The 15,351-nt window shown below is 35.2% G+C and overlaps 1 protein-coding gene across 1 annotated transcript; it reads left to right on the forward strand.

Moving 5' to 3' along the window:
* The first annotated feature begins 9,154 nt into the window (after nt 1-9,154).
* On the forward strand, nt 9,155-13,232 carry LOC123528110 (potassium voltage-gated channel protein egl-36-like). The gene is made up of 3 exons (XM_045307860.2): nt 9,155-9,447; nt 10,743-10,908; nt 11,889-13,232. The coding sequence occupies exons 1-3, from the start codon at nt 9,155-9,157 to the stop codon at nt 13,230-13,232; spliced, it is 1,803 nt and encodes a 600-aa protein (XP_045163795.2).
* Nucleotides 13,233-15,351: the final 2,119 nt, after the last annotated feature.

The raw sequence follows: 15,351 nt of genomic DNA on the forward strand, positions 1-15,351 counted from the left end.
ACGAAACAAAACTTCTAACGAACACCGACGCCGAGGATCTAATGAAGACAATACCTCATAGATGTTTTCAAAAATCAGACGAAACAAAAATTCTAACGAACGCCGACGCCAAATATCAAATGACGACAATACTTCATTGATGTTTTCAAAAAATCAGACGAAACAAAACTTCTAACGAAGGCCGACGCCGAGGATTAAATGACGACAATACCTCGTATATCTTAATAATGCAACTACATATCAGAACTTAAACATGCTGGATAGTAAATATGCTGGATATTACGGAACACGATTATTTATAGCTCTACAACAAACATGCTTTATTTATTCATTCATTCAGACGTTGTGGTTTTCTTTTCTGTTTTCTTTGTTGATGTTGTTCATAATTTTCTGTTCACGTTCTTTTATTTGCTGTTTCTTTTTCTGGAATTTGTCAATAACATCCTCAGATTCAAGATGATTATACAACGTTTGAAAATGATTTGCAAAGATAGGTAAGGTTAGAGCAAGCAACAAGATACCAGAAACTGCGCACAAACAACATAGAAATCTGCCAATCTTGGTTTGTGGATGAATATCACCATATCCCACGGTTGTCATGGTGATTATAGACAAATACCAAGCATCCGGTATGCTTACAATGTTTGTGTTATCTTCTGCTATATAAATGCAACTTGCAAACGTGCACATTCCTGAGAATAGAAACAAGACAAGAATGGAAAGATCTTTAATGTTTTTACGCAAAGAATAAGCAAGTACCCTCCCTGCACGCAAATTTAAAACCATACGAAAAAGTCGAAGGGATCTCAACATCTGGAGGTAAGCTAGATAATCGATCCAACTACCATATCGTAAGCGGGGGTACATGGAGTATAAAATAAAATATGCATAGACACCCAACAGAGATAGAGCATCTGAGCAATTTATTATGGAAAGAAAGTAGAATTTGATATTCGGACATGTGGATAATCTTATTAAGATTTCAATAGTGAAAAATATGTTTGTTAGAAATTCTAAGATAAAGAGTGTAAACAACTTTATCCTTAGATTTGGGACATTTACAGATTTGAATTCTAATTCTAGTAGTACTTGTGGTAGACGAGCTAAAGATAGCATTCCCATACTATTTTTGGATGACTCAGTTCTTAATTCAAAATCTGTATCAACGGTACCATTGCTAGTTTTTGATCCTATTTCATCTCCTACAACTATTCTAACGGTACCATTGTCATTGAACAATTCTATTCCATCTCTTACAACTGTATCGTTGCCCAAAGCAAAGTCTTTCAGCTGGGAAGTATAATCGCTGTAGAATGGTTGTTGGATTTCTTCAATTTTGATATTGTTTTGGAATCCACTTTCCTCACTGATATTAAATTCTGTTTGAATGCGATGAACAATGGTGAACAAAAAGGTCATGAAATCATTGTTTTCGTTTTCATCTCCTACGCCTAAAAGTCTGAATGTATCGTTAAGGTATAATTTCTCAGTAAGGTTTCTTGGGTCTTTTGGAAAGTAACTTTCACTACACAACTCTTCTAAATATGGTTTTATCATTTCATAGCCTTCTGTACCAGTGGAAGACATATACTCTAAGCGTTCGCAGTTGGTCATCGTCCTTTTGAAGCTTGGGTCTGTACTATATGCTAGTATGAATATCGACATCAGAACCATAACGAATGTCACAAATAAGTAGATCTGAAAAAGAATACTCCTTTTTAGATCGTTATGCTTATAGACGCCTTAACTGAAAGACTGACATTTCATACTCGAACGCATAAGAAATGTATGATTTCCTTATATATCTTTGTTAAATATTACATGTCAAAATTCAGACCTTAGATACCGGATCTGCAAATCGATAAAGTATTTGTAAAAGCATTTCGGAATTTCAAGTAGTGTACAATTACGTGAAGCTATGCAGTCTACAAATTCTGAGAGTAAGAAAACTAAACTCTTATACATATAGGCACCTTCCTAGAACGCAGCTCCCTTAAAAAGCCTACAACAGTGTATGTATATAATTGCTACGTACAAAAAGTTGAACATAATGATAACTAGGACAAAACGTACAAAACTTAGTAACACAGTAGGGTACTACATTAGCACGGCCGAACACACCAAACAGGATAGCATACTACATTAACAAGTATTTGTTGAAAATCTACTTAATTATATTATCTTATAAAAGCACAGTTTTCAAGCCAGTCAAATATACTAAGTTTTGTGTGTTCTGGCAGGAATTTTTAACATGTTTTGTATGCTCAAACTCATTATTGTTGTCAATAGAGTACATTACCATATCGATACAATTTATTTGGCCACGAGTTAGAACCTAAAGTAGTTTAGTGGTACGCTTGCCTTTGCTAGTTTAAAGCTTTTCCGGATGTGCAGGCAAGTGCCTTTGCTTTGTGTTTTAAATGTCATGTTTATAGTGTCATTTCTGTTTGAACAAGGCTTATAAATGATTAGGATCTTACATGACAGGGAGCAGAATGGTAAATGAATTAGTAAAGTTTACCTTTCCGATAATAGTAGGTTTTGTGTAGTCGATAGTTTCCCATAGTTTATCTCGGACTCTCTGAACACAATTCTTTGAGTTGGTCGTTCCTTCAGTGCTTCTCATATGTCTTTCCTTGAATGCACTCAATGTTTCCTGCTCGTCCAGAAAGCTCTGTAATCTAAAAAGACAAAAAATAATTCATCGTATGATTGACGTCGTGAAAATGAAATAAAGCCAGTGTATAAATTTGATAATGCACTTGTGTAATAAAGCTTTGACGTTGACGTCGTTTATTTATAGGAGACGTTGGTTGAATTAACTTGGTCAATAATAGGTAAAGGAAGAAGAAACTTTGATGTTTCAACAGGAAAATCTAACATGTGATTAAAAAGAATGTTACATTTGTGCTTTCACATTGAATGTATTAAACCCGTTGCATAAAACTGATAAAAAGCTCGGCAGAGCCTCGCATTTTATTATTTTATTCAACTCGTTTAATAAATTCAATATGAATGACACACATGTAATATCCTCTATATAAATGTCTTAGGCAGTGAACTAAGAAATGCTATGTATTTGTTCAAGCTTTATCTAGACTATTAGGACATAGGTATTTAATACAATTATTATGTGTAAAATAAAAAAGTGGAAATACACAGGTCGCCCAACCCGACATAAACGAAAATGTTGCATGCTGGGTTTGAGCTTGTTCATGGACGGTAGTGAAACTGAAAGCTACCGTCCACGCCCTCTTGTCCCAGGTTGAGCAAAACTCAACATTTACACATGTCATAAGTACCGGAATACAATTTACAGACATCCGCAGATGTATTCATGCTGCGGTGCACATGGAATTTTCAATGATACAGAGTGCGATTCCATGAAAAGCGACGTATGGTCCCCAGATAAAAAAATAACTTGCCTGTGATAACAACAAGCTGAAATGACATCCGGTGAAATCTCCCAGTAGTCTAGCTCATTCATGAACGCACCAGGGCATGACGTCATAGGAATATGCATTTCTCCAGTTTGGTAAAATGCCAAAATGGCGGCAAAACGTTCTGGTGGTCGGTCAATAATGATGCGTCCTGACTTTGATATTGACGTACTGGCGTTACACATTCTTGACAGACGAGAGCGGGGACCATTGTCTATATTTTCTGCAGGAACTGAGAACATTTGTCCACAGACGTCTAGATGTACTCTATGATCCATTTTTGCGGAAGCAAAGCAATGTTTTAAGTTTCTCACAATTCCCTATTCGTAACTTGTCGTAATTACTGTCTTTAAATGTAATAAACTACTTTGGGAGTGTCAAGTGGAGAGCATCATGTTTCTGAAATAATGTATCAGTAATGATAAAACCCTTAAAATCGGTATGTCTGTTTTATGGCCATAAATATTGTTTTAATAATGATATTAATTTAGTTCTAGCAATATCACCTGCTGCAGTATATATTACTAAAAGGTAGCAGTTATTTGTTTTATATCATAAAAAGTATCTACATGAAATATGTCAGTTATATATAGAATAAAATAATAATATACAATATGCAAATGCACAGTAAAAACGTAATAACTGTTATCATACTCTGTAACCTGTTTGTATATAAAGCAATTTAGCCACATTTCGTAAAAAAAACAAATTCGCATCACACTATTTTGTATCTCATTTTCTCCTAAAGACAGTATCTGATCAGTTCAAACTGTCTCGTTGTAAATCAGTTACGTTTTTCATAAATATATTATATATTTTCACAGATAAAGTATAATTATTGCTGGAAAGAATAACTCGGACCAGTTCTCCACTGTAACATTATTTTTAATTATGCCACAGAAAAAACAATGAAATTTATAAACGAATGCAACGTGACACTTATGTCAAACGTTTACTATTTAAGTAAATTACACATACTTTTATATGCGCTGATTCTAATATCGTCCAAAATGATATTAAATTGCTGTAATGTATTGCTCTCCTTTTTATAGAAACAATAGCGGAATCACGCGTCTCATGGGTAATTCAATGACAGTTCATGGAATATAAACGTTTGTTTCCTTTTAAATATTTGCGTGTGATTTAGTATGCATGCTCAACTTTCCATCGAAAGAATTATCAGGGGAGATAACTAGCAAAACTACTAGATGAAACATTAATAGGTTTGTCTTCGGGGATATATTTCGAAAATGCCTAATCAGAGTTGAACAATGCCTTCCATTTTCTACACAGTTTCATTTGAGTGACTATTATATATATGAGAGATTTTATTGCGATTATACAACGTATTTCATGTTCTCTGAAGGATAATTGTAAACCTTACACAATCTAAATCCACGCTTTTGTCAAAACTTTTATTTACCTTACACATTATCTTATCGGGATGAATAGGCTAAACAAATATGACGTCATTGACAATACTGCATTTGCATCTACTATGATTATATGTGTGGCCAGTGTGGTCGAGTGGCTGACTTCAAATCACTTGCCCCTCACCAATGTTGTTTCGAGCCTCACTCAGGGCGTTGAATTCTTTATGTGAGGAAGTCATCCACTTGCCTTACGGAAAGTCGGTGGTTCTTCTCAGGTTCCCGCCCGTGATAAATAATGCACGGAAGGGGCACCTGGTGTCTTCCTCCACCATCAAAGCTGGAAAGTCGCCATATGATCTATAATTGCAAACAAATGCTTAATGTCATTTAGACGATGCTTGTTGCATTGTATATCTGCTAATATAAACCGAACAATGCAACACTTGAAAACACTTTAGGTAAAAGTAATGATATCTATTGTTTGACCCGCCATGTCCGTAACTAGACTTTTCAATAATTTCATTTTTTAATATATGACAACACCATCCATACTATATTTAAAATAAAAATGATGATTCTTAAAGGGAAATGCACGACAATGTATATTATAATCTGGTAAAGCTAGCACAGATAAGGTGCTAATAGTGCAATGAAATTATATAAACTAGCATGTTATCAATGTGAAACAACCAATGTGAGATAATCAGTATTTTTCGGAATATCTTACCTCACACACGTGAGGAAGTGTATTAACATGATATAACAAAATGTGAACAAGTGTGGCTACTCTCCCCTTATTATACGCACAAAGAAGGTAATTATTGGTTTTCACACAGCAAAACGGTTTCAAATAACAGAATTATATAAATCACACCAAGTTGTTGCCATGACATTATGAAAACATAGCTTAATATCTTCTCAATATTAGATAGCAAATTTGATTTAGAAATTTAATAAAGTTAGGTTAGTTTTTTTTTTTACATTAAACGAGAACATAGCCTAACCGAATGGCGGTTGTAAAATCACCCTGTACTTGGTCTCAGTGTTGATGTTATAATTATGATTTTATGGAGTCTGTTCAGTATCATTGCATAAAAAAGTCCTACCTAAGCCGGTGTAGAGGGCTGTGAGGGTTGTGACACATTTCGTTACCTCATATGAACAGACTCAGTGAATGTTTTGATTATATTGACTGGCTGCAATCTTTGCTTCCGAAGGGCCTTCGTAAAGATGTAATATATGAAATGAGGCACTTCCTCAATCGGGAATCGACCCAACTTCAACTCATTCTATAACATTCTAATGACAGCACTGAAGGACACATTTATTATTTCCATAGTAAATATCTCATTCGGTATATCGCATGTTATCGCTGAGGGATCGATCCCGATTTTCGACGCTACGCGTAGGATCGTTTCCCTATCAAAGGAAAATTAACACTGCCCGTATTGTATTTCCACCGCTTGGATAATTGCACGCTCCGGAGAGGTATTTTTATTTTTATAAACTGTGCTTACTAGCTGCTTTTACTTACAAGTGCACACTACGTGTATAAATACCATATATTCATAATTGTACTGATGTGCAAGACGTTGCGGTTCGGACAAATTATGATATGACGCTTATTAAGCACAAGGGAAAAACGTATTCTTCCCAACAATCCGCAGTCAGACGCTCTGTGCATTTTTTAATTCGATAATAACTATCTCATTCGGTATATCACATGTTACCGTAGAGGGATCGATCACGATTATCGGCACTCCGCGACGATAATCGGTAGAATCAAATCCCTATTAATCGTTACAACAGTCGTCTTGATGCGACCTGAGGCGGCCGTAAAATCTTTGGTTCAGTGTCATCATTGTAGGTCAGTTTTAATGCACATTGAAATTGATTGCATGTTTAAATTGCATTATATTGCATATTGAAATTTTGTTGTACATTAAAATTTCATTGCATGTTAAAATTGTTATTGCATATTACAATTTTATTGTATATTAAAAGAGTTCTGCTTCAGTCGGCGCTACAAGCGGCAACAGGAATCACGACCAGACTCAATCAAAACGAGTCTGCTATTGTATTGCTTGGTTGTATTCTTCACTTCCAAAGGAACTTTCTAAAAATGTTAAATTAATTGGTCATGATGAAAGCACAAGAAATAAGTTTTGGCACGAACAGAATTTATGTAGAAATTAATTATTTTACCGCTTAATTGCCTATTTCAGACAAAATAGTGTTGTACTTCTGAAAAGCAATATGCTTTTAACAATTATTTCACATGTTATGTTAAACATTTACTTACCGCAGTCTCAGAAAAATAATTACCTTTCGCTGTTACCATGACTCATTCACCTTACAGATTGTATGTAAAATCATAAAATGCATTAAGGGTTTTAATACTGATGAAACGGCAGGCTGTTTTATCATATTTCGCATGAGACTGTCATAGTTATTCTATCATTCTGAGTATCGTTTTCCCGTTCTTAGTATCTGAAAATCGGCCAGACACCTTTAAAAATGATGTTCTTTTATTGTTATGTTATAATGTTTAATAGCCATTAAAGATATAAAATTGCATTGAAGAAAAAAGTCGTTGACATAATTATTGTATAGAAAGTGTGAACTCTGAGTACAATTCTTAAGACAACCCATTGAAAAATGCTTAGTTTTAGGCCCCGATGCGGTTGCTCCGAAAGTAGCTAAAATTCAGTACAATCGTAAAATCGGTAATTCGACAAAAATGAATCTTGGAAATATAAAACTGAATTAGTAATGTACGATTCGGTTTAATAAACAAGAACAAGCACAGCTGGCAGGTAACGAAAGCTTAAAATCTATAATATTTTATCAATTTGGCAATGGACGATGTGCATAATTTAAAAAGGTCTTAGGAGGTTACGACCCAACTGTTTTGAGACATACCGCATGTTTAGTGTTCAACCCGTTTACAGTTGGACACTACGCTTCCCTCTTTGATTGCGTCTGACGGAAGAGGGGTAGGACTCTATGATAAGCAGTTTTTAAATCCTACCATGACTGAACTGTTTTGATATTTGTCTTCTGGCCTGTTTCGTCGGGCCCTTAAGGGTGTTTCTCTTGTTGCTCTGTCTTCTGAAAAGGCATTGAGTACATACGTTTTTGGTTCTAAAGGTTTTTTTTTTTTATATATTTATACACGAGCATTTTTGTGTTTTACATGCCATGCCCTTTTGTTTCCATTACGTGTGTAAGAGATTCACCTGGAGGGGATTACTTTTATTTACACTGTCCCATGTCTTTGGAACATGATGGGGGTAAGAGTGAGGTTAGGTGCACCATAAACCGGTTTAAGCTCCCCAGTGGTGATTTTGCCACTGACCGTTCCAAGGCGGTGCCCCACTGTGTTCCTTTGTTTGTTCGTTTTGTCTTATGTGTTGGCTTTGTGTGCGTGTGTGTTGTTCGTTTTGTCCTTATGTGTTGGCTTTGGGTGTGTGTATGTGTGTGTGGTGCACGTGTCTGCGTGCTGAGGGTTTCGTTTTGAGGAGGCTACGTTTTTGGTGCGTGGCATTCCCTGTTTGATATTTTTCTTTTTTTTAGGAAATACGGACTTCCTTGATAAGTGCTTGTTTTGTACCTCCCCTTTATTCTACCTTCCCCACACCCACCGCTCCCTGAAATAACTGCGCCCGAACCAAGTATTGTACCGCCAGGAATATACGGATCAGATTTTGGGACTAGAATTTTATGATTTCGTGTTATTGTCTTTTTGACAGAGAGCCTGTGTCAAACCAAGCCAGTCACAACTCATCCCTCATGAAAATACTTGATGGTCTTTGTGGGTGTTTACGTTGTATCAGGACTATCGTAGTGTTTCGGTTCTACAAGTTAATGATGCTTTCTGTCTTTGAATCTACTTTAATCTTCATGCCAAGCTCTATGAACAGTTTTTGATTTATATGAAAATATAATATAATTGCACCTGCGCCTCATATCAGTGCCGCCTTGTTGAGATTTATCTGGTCTACTGGTACTCGAGGTATCATATCGTCGCAAAATGGCAGACGTTATATTGTCTAGTTCTTGTGAGATTTTATTCTCCATACACACACACATATACATATACGAGATACTCTATGACGTTTTCTTCACAGTAATGTTATATTGTACTGTAAAAAATCAGATATTTTCAATGTAACATAAAAGACGCTTAGTTTTACATTAGGGAACACACGAGACTTGGCAGCGGAGAAGCAAGCAGATGGTATAGATTTGATATTGGCTATATGCTTTCTCTAAACTTTAACTATTTATTGTACATTTAGATAACAGAAGGAATTATAAACATTGATTAAATTTATAAGAATGGATGATAGAATTAAAATTGATGTAAATGGACAAATGTTTGCAGTTCCTAGAGAAATCATAGAAAATGGGCCACCGTCTCGGCTTAGGAGAATGTATAAGGCAGGGTCATCAGTATCAAAATCAGAGTGCATCGTTATAAACCGACCGCTTGAAAGTTTTACGGCTATTTTAGGCTTTTATCAAACTGGAGAAATGCATATTCCTATGACGTCATGTCCGGGAGTGTTCATGAGGGAGCTGGAGTACTGGGAGGTTTCGATGGATGTGATTTCGGACTGTTGTTACAATAGGCAAGTATATTTGACCCTGTATTATTTTACAGTCAGTTTGTATTCCATTGGATAACTTAGAAACAAAAACAAGCAGCTGACTTTCTTATTTTTTTCCCAGGATTTCATTTCATTATCTAAAATAAAGCTTATCCTTTAAGAATTAATTTTACTTTGATTTAAATGGTCAGTTTACCAACCTTCGACTATACCTTGTTCATATATTAATACATGTTCATGTTCTAGTTGCAAAAGGCGATGGAATGTAGCTATTTTAAATATTTTACGCATGATATTATTATTCAGAAATATGCTGTCATAGAAAGCACATCCTCGAAGTAAAATCTATTAAAAATACAGAAAATCAAACTAACCTAACGGCAGGTTCGCAATAAACAAATATTAAACTATTTAAAATTGTATCTAAATTTATTTAGCGATTAAACTATTATTTTTGGTACATCATATTTATTTGATTTGTTTTCCCGACATGTTATAAAATCTATAAAAGGAAGCACAGAAACACCATAGGAGACTCGGTTTGATTCAGTCTGTTCATGCGAAGTTATGAAATTTGCAACACCCGTCATGCCTCCTAGCACTGATATAAGCAGCATTCTATTAAAACACCAGGATCTCAGAAAATATCACTACACTTATAGTTAAATTCCGGGAAGACTATTACGGCCCTCACATGGCGCTTAAAACTACTTGTGTGATAGTTGATAGAATCTATAAGCAGATCTATTTGAAGCAAAGAACGCAACCAAGCAAAATAAAAAAAAAATCTCAGTTCGACTAGGTCTGTTCAGGGGAATATATTATATTATATTATTAGAACTTTATGTTTTCTGATTCCGAAACTATATTGTAAATATTTAAGATGTGATAACTAGGTTAAAATCATTATTGTCTGCTTTATGTATTTATTGCAAACATATTCATAAAGAATTTCAAGCATAATTAGAAAGACACTTTTCCTTTTTCTAGAATGTATGTATATGATGTACTATTACGTATTTCAAAGAAACAATGTCATAAATGAAAACTATTCAAGATGTTTGAAGGCATCTGCCTACAGCATGACAAAACACATCTATTTTTACCGACTGGTGGAAATTTACAATATTTCAAAATTTTGCAGATTAAATAATAAACTATTAAAGGTTCTGTATCTGTGGCATGGCTGTCTACATTTTACGATAACTGCTGACCTATTATTTAGCTGTTAACGTTTTGCACAATAAAATTTCAAAGGACCTTTTGATCATGTTTAAACAATTTCTGGATCAACACACGACCTTTTCGTTTCACAGGTTACAAAGTTTCTTGGACGAGCAAGATACATTAAGACAGTTTAAAGAAAACTCTGAAACAAGAGGATTGACAGATTCACCATTGGAATCATACAGTTGCTTGAAAAAAGTGCGAGCAGCTACATGGGAAATTGTTGACTACACCAAACCTTCTATTGTTGGAAAAGTAAGAGATGCAACTGTTAAGATATCCTTATTTTAGATTTTTTTTCAGATATTTTGTCACATTACAAGAATCTTTCACGGATTGAAGGCGCGGATGGAATTATGTGGCTCGAGGGTAACTGTTGAAGCGGTAACGAGGCACTTCGTAAAAGAAAGGTTTGGGTAGATTTCCGGGAATCACAAAACGCTCAGAACTACCTCTGAATGACAAATTACGGACCCTTTGTATTGCATGTCAGATTTTCAAAAAGAACAAATATGTGAATATTCAATACCGTGTAATAAGTTGTTGCTGCGATGACAGCTTAGTCATAAACATCTAATGTAATGGACCGTGAATGCCGACGCGAATGCAAATGCATAAATGAGAGCAGTAGCTCTACTACTCATTCTCCGAACTCAGTATGTCTCTTCGTACTCCTTTTTGATATAAATGTCATATTACAAAGTAATTGCTCTCAGCTGTATTATTCGAATAATGAGTTTTGTTTGTTTGTTTGTTTTGGGTTTGGCGCCGTTTTTCAACAGTATTTCAGTCATGTAACGGCGGGCAGTTAACCTAACCGGTGTTCCTGGATTCTGTACCAGTACAAACCTGTTCTCCGCAAGTAACTGCCAACTTCCCCACATGAAACAGAGGTGGAGGACCCAAAACAAACAAACAAACAAAACTCATTCTTCGAATAATACAGATGAGAACAATTACTTTGTTACTAGCCCATTTATATCAAAAAGGAGTACGAAGAGACATATTGAATTTCTATACAATATTTAATTTCCTAAGTGCTTTTACGTTATATTGTTTTTGTTTTGAATGGTTTTCACAATGTGGTTTTAAAAAGCCTGGCAATAGCATCATTTTATTTTTGTAAATGTTCAAATGATATAAAGCACATACAGCCATTTTAACTTTGAGTCTAGTTAGAAGTTTTGTACGGAAATAGTTGAAATGATAATGCTATGTTACTGTAATCACTGTAGGTATACTTTGGTTTGACACTTCTGATGGTGTTGTTGTCCATATTTACACTGGCATACAGTACAGACCCAAGCTTCCAGCGAGCAATGACTAACTGCGAGCGTCTAGAATACATGAGATCATCTGGTATGGACGGTTACGAGATGGTAAAACCTCACTTGGAAGAGTTATGTGATCAGGATTATCTTCCGCATAATTCCCAGAATGCAGTGCCGAATGAAACTGTTCCTGAAAGCTTCGAATTACAAGCCGATGATAACAATGCTACCAACAGTGATTACAAGGTATACCTATTCAAGGTTTTATTTCAAAAGTTTTACAAGATGGACAGCAAAGATAAAGGCCATGATAAATTTGAAATGGCTCGTAGGAATTCAGCAAATAACGTTAAACCGCCAGACTTCGAAAAGAAAGTTGAAAATACATTTGGCAATGACATGATTTATGATTCAGAAAGTGAAAATAACACGGTAGAAATAGATGAGTACGGATATGACGACACATTGCCTGATAACTTTACAAGTCCCTTTTATGACATGACAGTGTTAACGACAGGAGTTGCTTTAGATATACCCATTCCGCAGCTGTTTATTGAACTGAAACAGGTTAAAGTCCCAGACATGAAAGCAAGGTTATTCATGCTGGTAATAATGGAGTCAGTTTCAAACGTATTCTTCACCGTTGACACGTTTCTCCGTTTATATTCGTGTCCTCGTATAACGTACTACTTCCTATCGGTCATTAATACGGCAGACGCCACGGCATTGCTTGGTGCATACCTTCATTTATTTTTGTATTACAAATATCCGCATTTAAGATATAGTAACAGCTGGATAGACGTTTTAGCATACATCCAAATGTTGAGGTCACTTCGTCTATTCCGTATCGTTTCAAACATTCGTGCAGGGAAAGTCCTTGCTTTTTCCGCACGTAAAAATGTTAAAGATCTTACTATTCTGATATTATTTCTAATCGCTGGCATGTGCACGTTTGCAAGTTGTTTCTATATTGCCGAAGATAAAACAGCCGTAGAAAGCATCCCAGATGCATGGTATTGGGCGATCATCACCATGACAACCGTTGGATACGGTGATATTGAACCGCGTACCAAGGTGGGAAGGTTAATTGCGTGTATTTGTGCTATTGTTGGTGTGCTATTGCTGGCACTTACCGTGCCGATATTTGCGAATCATTTTCTTATTCTTTATCAGCACGTGGAAACTGAAAATGTTGTTAAGAGACTTGAAAAAAGACTTTCCGGCAAGGACGAAGACAGAAAGATGGAAACTGCAGATGCTGGCTACAAACCAACAGATAAACAAAAGAAAGCTTTTTATATTGTTTAGAGTAACTCACTCAAAACTGAGCCGGAGCCAATGTATAAGGTCTGGAAATAAGCGTTTAGCATGTCCCATTTTGTAGGGTAGTTCAGAGGTTAGTATGAAAGGCCTTATATGAACAACTGCATGATACAAGTGGTTATTTACGACACAGATGTGTGGAGATTATTTTCCAATGTTGAACAAACATACAATACGAGAGAACAGATTTTTGTCACTAAGTTTAAAAGATAAAAGCGGTATAGTGAAAGATAAACATAAAGATAGGGCATCACTTTCGAAGTAAAAAAAGCAGATGAAAATATAATTTCAAATTTACTTTCATTTAAAATGAAAAAGTGTTGTATATACTGACATGTGTTGTGGTAGTCGTATTGTGGTATGCCAGTCAGAAGGCATTATTTAAATCATGTTTAAGACCTGCCCTGGTCGTTGAATGCCTCATTCATCGGACATATTTTTGTTGTTGTCCGGAGAAATACTTGACAAACATTAATCATCGGACGTATTTTGTTGTTGTCCGGAGAAATACTTGACAAACATTCATTCATCGAATATATTTTTGTTGTTGTCGGGAGAAATACTTGACAAACATTCATTCATCAAACGTATTTTTGTTGTTGTCGGGAGAAATACTTGACAAACATTCATTAATCATCGAATGTATTTTGTTATTGTCGGGAGAAATACTTGACAAACATACATCTTTTGTTGTTGACGGGAGAAATACTTGACAAACATTCATTCATCGAACATATTTTCGTTGTTGTCGGGAAAAATACTTGACAAACATGTATCCATCGAACATATTTGTGTTATTGCCGGGAGAAATACTTGACAAACATTCATTCATCGGACATATATTTGTTGTTGTCGTGAGAAATACTTGACAAACATTCATTCATCGAACATATCTTTGTTGTTGTCGAGAGAACTATGTGACAATCATTCGTTCAGAAAAGATAAACATATATGTTTGAAAAAGAGTTTTTGCCTTGTAACAAGGCGTGTTGTACCTTCTGTTTTAGTTGAAAGAAAAGGTTGTCATTTTTATCTTGTTATTAAAGTGTTGTTGGCATTATGTATTGTTTTCTAAAGAATGTTTTGACAAGTAATTCTAGTCGTGTGAATTACTGAGACTGAAATATAAATGCATTTGACGAATTCGATATACATGTAATTTAGTTCTGAATTTTTTCTACGTTTTATATAAAAGCACAATAATATAGGCATCCCATGTTGTTTTCGTGCCACTGCGTACATTTCTAACCGAAAAGCTGGTTTAGAAAATGGCACTAAATCTATAGAATATTTAGATCAGTAAGTCATTTCAGCATATTAAACACAAGTTTATCCACGCCTCTAATGTTCGCAAAAAAACTTTTTTATCTATAAGTCACCAGGATAATAGATATCGACAAAGTTGTAAAGCATTTACTAGTTTGGCTATGTATATTTTCATTTTTCTTAAGTTGTCTTGATTCACTTACTTTCTCAGTAAAATGCAGTTGCAGCTCTGATGTTGTTGTTTTTTGTATGCGTTGACAATAAAAGTGACTTCATTAAATGAAAATTAATAGCTTTAGTGTTTAATCCTACAAACAATACGGTTTGAGTACAGGCTTGACATATAGCAAAAGAAAAATGGATTTGAATATTATATATTGTACCATGACAATGACAATGGCAATGATTCTGATATCTGTACTAAATATGAAATTGTTGTCCTGCATGATGTTTGTGATTTATTTCCGGTTAGTTGTGAAGCAAGTTCTACAACTTACATAAATCACTTTCGATACGTTATTCCTGATGTATTCTAAGACAGAAGGGAAACCTATTAAGTGCTGAGCGAAAAGCAATGATGGTACCGGTCTCTTTGTCATGTCTTTGGCATGACGTGGCTGGGGATCATATTTTCGTAACTAATTTTATAAAGATTTAAATTTATATTGTGATTAAGACTTAGTCTGAACCCGGTCGGTTAGTTCAATAGGGAGAGCGCATATCAACGGATCACGGGGGTTGCGAGTTACTTGCAGAGGACAGGTTTATACTGGTACAGAATCCAGGCACACTGGTCAGTTTAACAGTCCGCCGTTACATATTATTAACTGAAATACAG

Source organism: Mercenaria mercenaria, chromosome 14 (genome assembly GCF_021730395.1).
Source record: "Mercenaria mercenaria strain notata chromosome 14, MADL_Memer_1, whole genome shotgun sequence".
In the NCBI taxonomy this organism is placed as follows: Eukaryota; Metazoa; Mollusca; class Bivalvia; order Venerida; family Veneridae; genus Mercenaria; species Mercenaria mercenaria.

Bases quoted from the DNA above. Each gene is read 5' to 3' on its own strand.
- LOC123528110 (XM_045307860.2), top strand. From the start codon at position 9,155: ATGGATGATAGAATTAAAATTGATGTAAATGGACAAATGTTTGCAGTT. The intron at 9,448-10,742 runs GCAAGTATATTT...TTCGTTTCACAG, and splicing joins TCGGACTGTTGTTACAATAG to GTTACAAAGTTTCTTGGACG. The intron at 10,909-11,888 runs GTAAGAGATGCA...TAATCACTGTAG, and splicing joins AACCTTCTATTGTTGGAAAA to GTATACTTTGGTTTGACACT.